General features: G+C 33.7%; 1 protein-coding gene across 6 annotated transcripts in view; it reads right to left on the reverse strand.

Moving 5' to 3' along the window:
- PIK3CB (phosphatidylinositol-4,5-bisphosphate 3-kinase catalytic subunit beta) overlaps positions 1-13,424 on the reverse strand; it is a 200,268-nt gene that overhangs the window by 50,023 nt on the left and 136,821 nt on the right. For all 6 annotated transcript variants that reach the window (XM_056793674.1, XM_056793673.1, XM_056793675.1 and 3 more), the window contains 3 exons: positions 11,793-11,870; positions 8,073-8,321; positions 7,029-7,125 (listed from right to left, as the gene is read on the reverse strand). In XM_056793674.1, the coding sequence (XP_056649652.1) occupies positions 7,029-7,125; positions 8,073-8,321; positions 11,793-11,870 (424 nt within the window). The remainder of the gene's footprint in view (positions 1-7,028; positions 7,126-8,072; positions 8,322-11,792; positions 11,871-13,424) is intronic.

Here is a 13,424-nt window from a genome sequence, read left to right on the forward strand (position 1 = left end):
ACTGATTCTAAAGCCAGGCAGGTCAAAAACAGAGAAAGAAAACTAAAGACCAAACTCCTTAATGAATATAGATTCAAAAATCTTAAATAGGATACTAGGAAAAAGACTCCAGCAAGTCATCACAAGGGTTATCCACTATGACCAGGTAGGATTCATACCAGGAATGCAAGGATGGTTCAATATTAGGAAAACCATCCACATAATTGACCATATCAACAAGCAAACTGACAAAAATCACATGATTATCTCAATAGATGCAGAAAAAGCCTTTGACAAAATACAACACTCATTCCTATTGAAAACACTAGAAAGCATAGGAATAGAAGGGTCTTTCCTAAAAATAATAAACAGCATTTATCTAAAACAATCAGCAAACATCATCTGCAATGGGGATGAACTAGAAACCTTCCCAATAAGATCAGGAGTGAAACAAGGATGCCCATTATCACCTCTATTATTTAACATTGTACTAGAAACACTAGGTGTAGCAATTAAAAAAGAAAAAAGAAGTTGAAGGTAATAAAATAGGCAAGAAGGAGACCAAGCTATCACTCTTTGCAGATGATATGATGGTCTACTTAAAGAATCCTAGACAATCAACCAAAAAGCTAGTTGAAATAATCAATGACTTTAGCAAAGTTGCAGGATACAAAATAAACCCACATAAGTCATCAGCATTTCTATATATCTCCAACCCATCTCAGCAGCAAGAATTAGAAAGAGAAATACCCTTTAAAGTCAACCTAGACAATATAAAATATTTAGGAATCTATATGCGTAGACAAAGACAGGAACTATATGGACACAACTACAAAACACTTTCCACACAATTAAAACTAGATCTAAACAATTTGAAAATATTGATTGCTCATGGGTAGGACAAGCTAACATAATAAAAATGGCAATCTTACCCAAATTAATTTACTCATTTAGTGCCATACCATTGAACTAACAAAAAAGTTTTTTACTGAATTAGAAAAAATCACAACAAAGTTCATTTGGAAGAACAAAAGATCAAGGATATCTAGGGAAATAATATGGAAAAAATGCGAAGGAAGGAGGACTTGCAGTCCCAGATCTAGAACTATACTATAAAGCAGTGATCATCAAAACAATTTGGAACTGGCTAAGAGACAGAAGGGAGGATCAGTGGAATAAATTTGGGGTAAGTGACCTCAGCAAGACAGTCTATGATAAGGCCATAGATCCCAGCTTTTGGGATGAAAACCCACTATTTGACAAAAACTACTGGGAAAATTGGAAGACAGTATGGGAGAGATTCAGTTTGTATCAACATATCACACCCCACACCAAGATAAACTCAGAATGGGTGAATGACTTGAATATAAAGAAGGAAACTATAAGTAAATTAGGTGAACACAGAATAGTATACATGTCAGATCTTTGGGAAAGGAAAGACTTTAAAATCAAGCAAGAGCTAGAAAAAAAAATCACATAATGTAAAATAAATGATTTTGATTATATCAAATTAAAAAGATTTTGTAGAAGCAAAGCCAATGCAACCAAAATTAGAAGGGAAGCAACAAATTGGGAAACAATCTTCATAACAAAAACCTCTAAAAAAGGTCTAATTACTTAAATTTATAAAAAGCTAAACCAATTGCATTTAGTTAAAGAAATCAAAGGCATTAATAAGCACATGGAAAAGTGTTCTAAATCTCTTATAATCAGAGAAATGCAAATCAAAACAACTCTGAGGTATCACCTCACACCTAGCAGATTGGCTAACAAGGGAAAGTAATGAATGTTGGAGGAGATGTGGCAAAGTCAGGACATTAATGCATTGCTGGTGCAGTTGTGTATTGATCCAACCATTCTGGAGGGCAATTTGGAACTATGCCCAAAGGGCGCTAAAAGACTGACTGTCCTTTGATCCAGCCATATGTGAAGATTAAATTTAGCTATTTCCTGATTTTATGTAACAATGAAGATACTTAGTTTAACAAAATCAGGAATGTCTTGGGAACTCTAAATTACTCCACCCTACTTAGACTGTACTTTAGGGGAAGATAAAGTTGTAATCTCCTGATTGAACAATGAAGGTACTTAACTCTTATTTTATACTGAAATTAGATCTTTAAGCTAAGTTTATTTTAAGATCTTAATACAAAAAGGTGTTAAGTAACTATAAAGGTTTAATTAATCACAAAAAGGTTAATTCACAAAAGGTGAACTTAATAAAGAAGTGTTAAGTAACTCTAAAGATCAAAGAAGGTGAGAACTAAAAAGAATGGGCATTTAGAGGAAGAGAGACACAAGAGTGAAAGTTTTATATATTGACTCATTTCCCCTCTCTGGTACCTTTTGCGGTGGAGAGTTGACTGATAGCAGTGTGCTAGGACTTTCGGTATCTTAGCGTGGCTACAAGCTATTGTCAGGTTCGGTGTTGATTTTCTGACTGAGTTTACCTCCTTTACCTTTCTAACTTTATCCTCTTAGAAGCCTCTAATCTTCTTCAGAGACCTAAAGGGGGAAATTTTAAAATCCTCCAGGCACAGGCCAGGAAGGGGAATCCTATATCCTCTTCTCTCCTTCTCCTTAAATTCATTCCCTCTATATTAATTAAATTACCATAAATTTCCAGACTGTATTGGGTATATTGGCGGCCAATTAAATCTAGATTTTTAAGTCACAACCCTAAAATAATCTTTACACATAGCACTACTGGGTTTGTACCCCAAAGAGATAATAAGGAAAAAGTCATGTATAAAAATATTCATAGCTGCATTCTTTGTGGTGGCAAGAAATTGGAAAATGAGGGGATGCCCTCCAATTGGGGAATAGCTGAACAAATTCATTGCTGGTGGAGTTGTGAATTGATCCAACCATTCTGGAGGGCAATTTGGAACTATGCCCAAAGGGCGACAAAAGAATATCTACCCTTTGACCCAGCCATAGCACTGCTGGGTCTGTACCCCAAAGAGATAATGGACACAAAGACTTGTACAAAAATATTCATAGCTGCGCTCTTTGTGGTGGCCCAAAACTGGAAAACGAGGGGATGCCCATCAATTGGGGAATGGCTGAACAAACTGTGGTATATGTTGGTGATGGAGTACTATTGTGCTAAAAGGAATAATAAAGTGGAGAAGTTCCATGGAGACTGGAACAACCTCCAGGAAGTGATGCAGAGCGAGAGGAGCAAAACCAGGAGAACATTGTACACAGAGACTAATACACTGTGGTATAATCGAACGTAATGGACTTCTCCATTAGTGGCGGTGTAATGTCCCTGAACAACTTGCAGGGATCCAGGAGAAAAAAACATCATTCATAAGCAAAGGATAAACTATGGGAGTGGAAACACCGAGAAAAAGCAACTGCCTGAATACAGAGGTTGAGGGGACATGACAGAGGATAGACTCTAAATGAACACTCTAATGCAAATACTATCAACAAAGCAATGGGTTCAAATCAAGAAAACATCTAATGCCCAGTGGACTTACGCGTCGGCTATGGGGGGTGGGGGGGAGGAAAAGAAAATGATCTATGTCTTTAACGAATAATGCTTGGAAATGATCAAATAAAATATATTTAAAAAAAAAAACCCAGTGGAATTGCAGCATCAGCTACAGCAAGGGGAGGGGAGAGGGAAGGGAAAAATATGATTCTTGTAACCAAGGAATAATGTTCTAAATTGACTAAATAATTTAAATTTTTAAAAAAAGTATACTAAAACATTTAGGTTCCCTGATATTAATTTTTTCCCCTTTTACTCAACTATTGAGACAAATAATACAATGCTTGTGAACTTATTTCCTCACCACACACTCTCAATACTCTAGAATTTGGTTTTTATATGTAAACTAAAAGAACCCTCATGAAAGTCAGTAACTTTTTCCCTCCAAATCCAGATTTTCATAATTTATTATTCACTGTCTTTGGTTTCTTTTTGGTAGCTGACCTACCTTTCTGGTGACTATGCTTTCCTTAATTTTTTTTTGACAAATTTCAGGTTCAGTGGCACTAATAGTTTTCTTTTAATATCTTCCCAATTATTGTGTTTTGGGTCATTACCACTGTGATAGCTTCCTTTTCCCACTCATCTAGTTTAACTTTTTCCTATAAGGAAGACCAAAAAGGTTTAGCAATTTATCCAAAACTAAGCTCAAGTTACTGACACAGAAAGGCTTAAACGTTGGGCTTTTCTGAGTCACTAGAGGGATGCTCATTTACCATAGTTTTTGTTCTCAATTCACTTGTAATTAGTGTCTCACAAAGATGGCTAAATTTTATTCATCTATAAATTTCCTCCATGTTTTCTGATTTTTCTACAAAAGACTCAGCTGTAGAAGTCATTTTCCAAGGATCAAGAAAACATTGTCTTAAAGTACTTGGTGGCCTGCTCTTCTATTAGCGGACGATAAATTTTATGCCAGGAAGAATTTTAAAGTTCATATTGTAAGATCTCCTCATATTGCAAACAAGGAAAAGACTAACAACCACATACAAAAAAAATCAAACGTAAATGTTGTAATATAGCACAGTGGATAAAGCAGCAGGCCTGGAATTGGGAGAATCTAGGTTTAAATCTGGTCCTCAAAAATCTAACTAGTTGTTTGACTCTCAACAAGTCACTTAACCTCCACTGCCTACTCCTTGCCACTCTTCTGTTTTAGGATTAGTCCTAAAATAGAAGGATATGGGTAAAAAAAAAGAAAAAAAGGTCAATGTTCCAAAATTGTGTAACAACCAAGTATAACTAAATATAAGGAGATGATACCAGTGTACTCTCCTTTTTGGAAGACAGGAGGCCTACAATTAAGAAATACTGCTTATATTTTCAAATTTTTTTGAAATACTAGGTCTTAATGATTTTCTAGTTCTCCCCATCCCCTTCAGAAAATATTCTTTGAAAGGCATGACTTTTTTGAGGGGAGAAGAGAACATACTGAGAGAGATTTAGGGGGTATACAAACAAAGAATATCAATTTAAAATAACAGCTCATGGGAGTATGATTACCTTATTATAAAGTTAACTAATTAAAATGGAAATTTAAAAAAAAAAGAAAAGAAAAGAAAAAGTGATCAACAAGCTGTCACTTTGGAGATTTACAATACCAAATTATATATTTGTTAGTTTGCACAAGTCCAGCCAAATCTTTATAAGACATATATCAGAAACCAAGGGATTCTCTAGTCTATGTTTAGAGGATAAAGAGATCAATGTGAATTATATGCAGAATCACAGATTCAGAGTTAGAAGGAATGACAGAAATCCCAAAATACATTTCTCTAAATTTACAAATGAACTGAGAGTAGTGAAACTTGATGGCTCAATGGATGCAGAGCCAGGTCTAGAGATGGGACAACCAGGTTTCAAATCTGGCCTCAGATACTTCCTAGATATGTGACCCTAGGTAAATCACTTGCCTGCCCCTTAACATTTTTCTGCCTTGGTACCAATTCAAAATCCTGATTCTAAGACAGAAGGCAAGGGTTTAAAAAAAAAATTCAATTGTGGCAAATAAAGAATAAATGACTTGATCAAAGATATATGACTAAGAACAAAGGACATACAGAATACTATAAGACATATGGCATAATAAGTGGCAAAGATTAGGTTTAAGAAAATTCCTTTGACTCAGAAGTTTATAGACTTTTCACTACACCTGAATATACAAGAAAAACTAGAGGTAAGAGCACAAAATTGTTTTTAGAGCAGGAAGAGCTCAAAAAATATCATGTGACACTAATTTTCCTGTTACTATGTCTGACTTGGCATTGGGATGTTTGTTTACTTGTAGGGGATTACAAGTACACTTAAATAGAAAACATTTTAAGGTTAAAAAAATTAATGAAGCATAGTTTTTTCTCCAAAGTCCTATTATTACTTTTATTCCACTAAAAATATCATGTGATGAAAACCGTAATAAATTGTATTCCATAATGAAATCATGAAAAGGGTTATTCCATTCTCCTGTTGTCCCTTCTGCCCTACTCTATAGCCAAACAGCACTTTTCTGATGGCTCTTTTTTTAATACACTTGCCATGTAATAAATAACTATGTTTGTGTCTTAACCCCTGCTAGACTGCAAACCCCACAAGAGGAGGGGTTGTGTGTTATCTAAAGTTTTGTAGCCATTAACACTAGGTATATAGCTCTGCATCACTAACAGGTGGTGAGCTTTTGTTATGAAGGTGAACTTAGTATGGTTGGGAATAATTAAGAAAAAGGTTTATATTAACTTGGTAATCCAAGATATATGAGGAATTTTCAAGTTAATAATGTTACTTAATTCTTTATCAAAGAATGCAAAGTGAATGTCTAGATTAGAATGCCCTAAAACTTCGTGTTACACAATATGAACAGGGATTCCATGAGAAAATAAGAATGCTAGCCAAAGATTTTGCATAAAATAGAAAATTAGGTATCAACATAATTAAATACTATTTAGTCTTGGCAATGGAGAACAGATGATGAAACACATTATCCCACTCACACCACTGAAAGCTAGGAAATAATGGGTGTGGTGTGCTGCATTTGATGTGGCTTTTTTAGCCACTTTTCCTTACATATTTTTGTTAAAAAAGAGAGCATCCACTAGGAGGAATATTGTATCAAGAATTGATTGATATAGAAAGTAAAGTCATCAAAAAAATTTAAAATATGAATCAAGAGTATTTGTAGCTGATTCCTCCACTCCAATGAAAAGAGGTTTTATGGCCTCTACTTTGTTCCAAAATTTCAACTCAATCCCTTTATCCAAAGAAATATTGCAGGTCTAAAGTCCCCAAATGAATGTATACAGGCTTTGTTAATATATTTCAAGTCATAACATGATCTGTAGAAAAATTATTTTGCTTTAGAGAAGGAACATAAATATAATAAACACATTTGAGGCAGTATAAAAAGATTTTTTCCCCATTGATAGGGTATATAAATAATGATACAAAGTACTGATTCATTTATTTCAACTGAATAAAGAATTTTATATGCAAAACTAATAACTATGTAATAGAAGCAACTATTCTAAAAGTTTCAAAATTAGAGCTTAATTCTTACCAGGAAATGATGACCAGCTGTGCAGTATAATGTCTCCACTTTTCAGCTGTCCTTTAAAGTCAAATACCATGGTATTTACCCATGCTACAGGATAGTGCTATGAAAGAGAGGTGGAACACATTAAACATACTAAGAATAAGCCTAAAAACTTAAAATACCTCATCAGATCCAGTTAAAAAAAGGGTTTTGTTTTCTTACTGACAGGTGGGAGGGAAAGTTGTGTTACTTAACTGTAAGAAATTTTTTAAATGTTTAATTAATATGTTCCCTTAACAAATGTATTCTTATTGTTCAGTCAGTACAACTGTAATCTTTTGGAAAAAGAAAATATGGTATGAGCTATTGAGAAAACATGGCTTCAAATTGCTGTATCTTAGAAAATAAAACATGGTAATTATTTTTATAACATTCTTAGTATTAAAATTTATAAAAGTTGGAAGGGTAACAATTAAATGGGATTAGAAATAAAATCTTTGGCAAATGGTTTAAAAATTAGTGACCAGAATGAATAGAAAATAAAACCAAGGGAGTTTTGATGTACCCATTCCAAGTAAATTAAATTGTTAAATAATTAAATTCTAAATTCTTTCAATTTTCAGGATATACGCTAACATAACGACTGTTTTCATTTAGAGATTGTGATGAGTTACATGACTGGTACCATGACATAAGATAACATGTAACACTAAAAGAATTAATTAACTGTCAAATAATAAGGACTGAAGGTCAAAGATTATGGCATAGATAGACTTTTTTTTTAATCTTTACTTTCTGACTTTATAAAAACTCTATGAAAGAAGGGCAAGGGCCAAGAAAACAGGGTTAAGTGGCATGTGAAATGTCACAGAGACATAGCTAAACTTATTGAAAGTAAAGCAAGATCGTGGAAAGATCTAAAACATACATTAGGATGAATTTTCTTGGTCCTGAGTTTTAATCACTCACTAATTTACAAATTTGTAAATAAACTTCCTTCTCATTTCAACTAATCTGAAATTTAAAATTTTAAATTCAGCTTTTTTAAAATGGGAGAAAATAAATTACCACTTTTCCAGCTTTTCTGATAGTCTGATATTTGGAGGGATTAATTGCCTTAGTTGACTTTTTTGTTTTCACTTTATCCACAGCATAAACTGCAAAACATAACCGAGCCATTCGTGGTAAGTCACAGATGTTAATATCGAATTCCAATGGTTCACTCCAAACGTGGTCATTTCTCCCAGATATCTCTGAGCTTACAACTGGTTTACAAAGAAGTTCGGTTCCATGAAAAAGTCCAGCCCTGACATGAACCTGAAAAGAGATGTGGAAATTAAGTTTAATGCTAAAAGTATTGAATAGGAAAAACACTTAGAATAAAATTTAATTCAAAGAGAAATAAAAACCTGGTTAGAAACTAAAGAAGACCACCCTCAATTCTGTTTCATTCATTCAATTCATTATTTTTCCCTACAAATCCTCTCTTCTTCTGAACTTCACTATTACAGTCAAGTGTATGATGATATCTTTCTAGTCAATCAGAGTTTACAATCTACTCAATTCTCAATTACTCCATTTATTCAATCAGTTGCCAAATCTTGTAAATTTATTTCTTTACAACAACTTTTCATATTTCCTTCTCCACCATACTCTCATTTGACTCCTCAAAATTCTTGCTTGCATTACTACATAAGTTTTCTACCTGAACTCTCTATCTCAATTCCCTTACTACTTGAACCCATCTTCAAAAAGGGCTGCCACCGTAATTTTCCTTAATGCACAGGACTGGCCATTTTATTTCCTCTTCAAACTCAGGTGGCTTTCTATAATCTTGAGAATGAGATCATACTCTTCATAATCTGATATGTTTCTACCTTTCAACATTCTTACATTCAATTCCTCTCGCTAGACACTATTTTCTAGCCATATACTCCATTTTGGTATAATTGCAGGAGTGTTTCCTCATGCCTAAAACACACTTGCTCCCAGCTTCCAACTTGGCTTCCTTTAAGTATCATCTCCTCCAAAGTTATCTTCTAGATATTCTTCATTTACCTTCTTTATTCTGATTTATATATGTTGCCTCCCTGATTAGAATTTAAGATGGGAATACAAATAAAAACCTAAACCACCTTTACCTTAAGGATCTTACATTCTAATGGAGGAAGCAACATATATAAATCAGAACCAAGAAGGAACATGACCATAAATTCACAGCTAGAAGGGCCCCTAGAGGCCACTGAGTCCAATTGTCTCATTTTACAGATGAGGAAATTGAAGATAAAAGATGTTTAAGTGACTTAGCAAGGACCATACAACTAATGGATATCTGAGGCAAGATCTGAACTCGGGTCTTCTACCTCCAAACCAAATACTCTATCCATTCTATACTCTGTTGACCTGAATTATAATACGCATTTTTAAAAATGTCTATTGCCTAATTGATTGACATATGAAAGGGAAATGTGACAAAGGAGAAATAGAAGTAAAGCAAAAAAATAAAGTAGATTTAAGTTCATTAAAAGGGGAAAATGTTATCAGAGATACCCAAAAGCTGAAAAGTTGCCTTTATAAGAAGCAGCATTTTTCTCATCTGGAAGCCTTTTACCTACTGGACAAATAACCAATTATTAGGGGTATCAACAAAGCAATTTAGAGAGAAGTCAATACCCTTTGTGATCTTGCATGCGAGTGTACCTAAGCATCTGGGGTATTCTTTGCTTTCCGGGGCTCAGACACAAAGCTGAGTCACTCTGCATGGCGAGGGGTATCTCTTGGTGGAGCCTTATCTCTTGTCATCTTGGGATAAACTTTCTCAAAACTGGTCAGAAGGCCAATTCAAAAACCCTTCAGGGACTGTGTCAACACCATATTTTACAAGTTTGTAGTCCTCCTCCCTCTGAAATTCAATTATTCAATTTGAAGTTATACAAGTTACTAAACTGTTCACTCTTTCCACTAACAATTCCAGTGAAAATATTTTTTGAGGAAGAGAGTATCAATGAGAAAGGAGCCCCGTATACTGTGTAATTTGAATTTGTTACCCTGAAAACTCTGAACCCCCAAAAAACTACAATTCTCAGCACCCTACTCACTTCTTGTAGTTACATGATGACATAGACAGGATATAAACTGGGTGGAGTTCCATGCCTAGCACTCTTTCTTTCCTATTGGCAGCATTGGTGGAGTGGGCCCCTTTGAACAGGCAGGTTAACTTAGTCACATGTTTCTATTTTGTCAGATAATAAACTTTATAAAAATAGTACTTGAAGTATTGGACATTAATTTAACTCTTGCAATACAAAATTATTCATAAAAGCAGTATATATGATGAAAAGTCAGAAATGTAAGTCCAGTGATTACAAGAATGTCTACAGAATAATGGAATATTACTACATAATGATAATATTATTCAGATTAACATAAGAAGACTAGTCTGAAATAAATCTAAGACAAAAAGGCACAATCAACAAAAATGTAATATGTAAAATGTAATGTAATGACTACAACAATGTAAATAAGGACAATGCTAAAGAGGAAAAAATTGGGTCAAATACAAATGGTTAACACATCACTACCACACTAGCAAAGTTAAATGTCTTGCTTTTTGTTATCAAATGATTAACTAGCCCCCGAAAATCAGGAAAGTGAAATGGTCAATTAGTCACAATTATGTTGTTAGGCACTTTCATGTAATGGCTTTTAGTAAATATACTATGGTAGGAAGAGGGGAATTATTGGGGGGTATTTCTTAAGGTTGATTTATATAAACTAAAAATAGAAATTGTTACTTTGGAAAAGAAACATCCAAAGGACACTCAGAATATGCATTAAGAGAATCAAAATTTTGGTTCTGAATATGGGGGAAATACATGACATTTATAAATGCTATAAGATCTTTATATCAAAGAAAAAAGGCAAGACTTTGGTTATTTTTGGCAAGTGCTCCTAAGTACAGGATCATGCTAGAAATATCAAGAACTAATTGAATGGCTTTCTTGCATTGCAGGATTAGTCAACTGTCTGCCAAATAAAATAGGAAAATGTACACTTAATAAAGCAGAGATTAAATGCCTTAAAAGATTTTATGTAATTGTATAGAAATGCATAATAAATTCCTATGCATTAACAACTTGTGGCCTGTGAAGCAATTATCTATTATTTTCTAGGAAATGTCACTAACTGTTGTGTGTTCAACAGTTTTTTGTTTTTTTTTTTTAAATGGTGTGGAGTGATGGCATATGGGTGAGTGGATAATAAAAGTTTGACTTTCTTCATATAATTATGTATTACAGTTTCTTGGTATTTAATGCATATATAAAATATATATTTGAAATCCTAACCTTCTGACTTAGGATCAGTATAGTGTATTAATTCCAAAGCATAAAAGTGGTAAGGGCTAGGCATTGGGGTGTATCTTGGCCAGGGTCAAATAGCTAGGAAATGTCTGAGGTCAGATTTGAACACAGGAGCTCTCATTTGTAGAGATGGCTTTCAATACACTATGCTAACTTAGCTGTCCCCATTCCCATATCATATGATCCTCACTGAATGCATTATGTATCAAATTAATCTTTATTAATTGGTAAATATTAAGTCTATCCAATGGATCAAATTTAATTTAACCTGATCTTTGAAAACTGATTATTTTTTAAGAAAAGTTTATTTTTCACTTTTTGTCTTTAAAGGACAAATACTAAACACAGACAAAATTTAAGATGATAAATAAGTTATTTAAATGGTCCATTAAGTGATAGATCAATTCTAATGTTAGATAACACTTACTTTGACAGTTTCTTCTGTGTTCAATTTAGTCCCCTTAACCAATACAATTTGAAATGGTTGTGTATTTTCCCAAACATTCTAGAAAAGAAAAAATTAAGATTATTCCTGTTTTACTAAACCGAAAAGATTCGGCACAAAGCAAATTAATGCATCTAGAATAAAAAGGAAAGTAACCTGACAATTTGGGATATGAAGGAATTTGGTATCAAATATCTGAAAATGGTCTGAGGTACAAGATATATAGTAAACTACCAAAAATAAATAAAAACCAAGAACCACTGAATAATTATTTAAAGAATATGAACAAACATTTCTCAAAACACAAGTTACAAACTATTAAACAAATGGAAGGTAGTTGCAAATCAAAAAGGGTCTTGGTATAATTAAACAACCTTGAAGTTGGCAAAAGTGACAAAACATGTTTAGTCATGTCTGATTCTTCACGATCCCACACAGAGTTTTCTTTAGCAAAGATACTAAAGTGGCTGGCCATTTACTTCTCTGGTGGATTTAGGCAAATGGAGGTGAAATGACTTCCGCAGGGTCACATAGCTAGTGACTATCTGAAATTGGATAACTCAGGTCTTCCTGATTCTAGGCCTAGCATTCATCACTGATACAATACTGGGTTGTGGAATGTCAGATATACTCACACCTACCTGATAAAATTATGAATAATTAGCCCCAAGCATTTTAGAAAACAAAGTAGTGATTGTGATGATAACAATGACAATGATCATCTGTAACTTTTTTACTTCAATTTTCCTTATTTTTCAAGGAAATTAAAAGTCAGAAAGAGAAGTCTCATACACACCAAATTACTCAATATAATCACTTCTAGAGCATCAGAGAATCAGAAAGTAGGTACCCATTGACTGAGGAAGAATAAACAAACAGTATTGTGTAAGAATAATGAAGCACCAGTGTTATAAACAACAAATATTTAAACTACATAGAACCATGGAAAGATTATGAATTGAAACAAAGAAAAATAAATGAACTAAGGTATTTAAATAATTCTTACAAAAATTAAAAGTTAAAAAAAAAACAGAAAAAGAAATTAAACTCTGTAATTATGACCAGGTTTGGCCCTAGTGATAAAAAAAATCTGTCTCTGGGTACTTCAAAGCAGAGTGGGTGAAAGGCTACTCATGAGTAACATATACTCTTAGAGTGTTGATTAGTTATGTTTTTTCTTGTATCTTTTTCTTTTAAGGCATGACACCCTAGGTAGAAAAGAAGGATTATATATCCAGAAATGAAGGGGATATAAAATAGATGAATTTTTAAGTGGCATCTTTTATTAAGTGACAAAATAAAATATTCTTCATTAGGTATGGAATATTATATTAAGGCACAATAAATATTGACAACAAGAGAAGACTCCCACATAGAAGGGGCAAGATGAGAACAATTTGGTTCAAGGGCCATGAAGGTGGCTGAAGCAGGTGCTATAGAGCACGTAAGAGCTTGGTCAGACACCCAAGATGTCAAGATCATCCACTGCACCCCAGGCTATTGCCAGTCATATCGACATTTGTTTTGTCATTACACTTTGAAGGCTCTGGAAGAGAAAGTGAGGTTGAAATCTTTGTGCAACTCTGCCTCCCTTAAATCTAATTTGTGTGCAAG

This window comes from Monodelphis domestica, chromosome 4 (genome assembly GCF_027887165.1).
Source record: "Monodelphis domestica isolate mMonDom1 chromosome 4, mMonDom1.pri, whole genome shotgun sequence".
In the NCBI taxonomy this organism is placed as follows: domain Eukaryota; kingdom Metazoa; phylum Chordata; class Mammalia; order Didelphimorphia; family Didelphidae; genus Monodelphis; species Monodelphis domestica.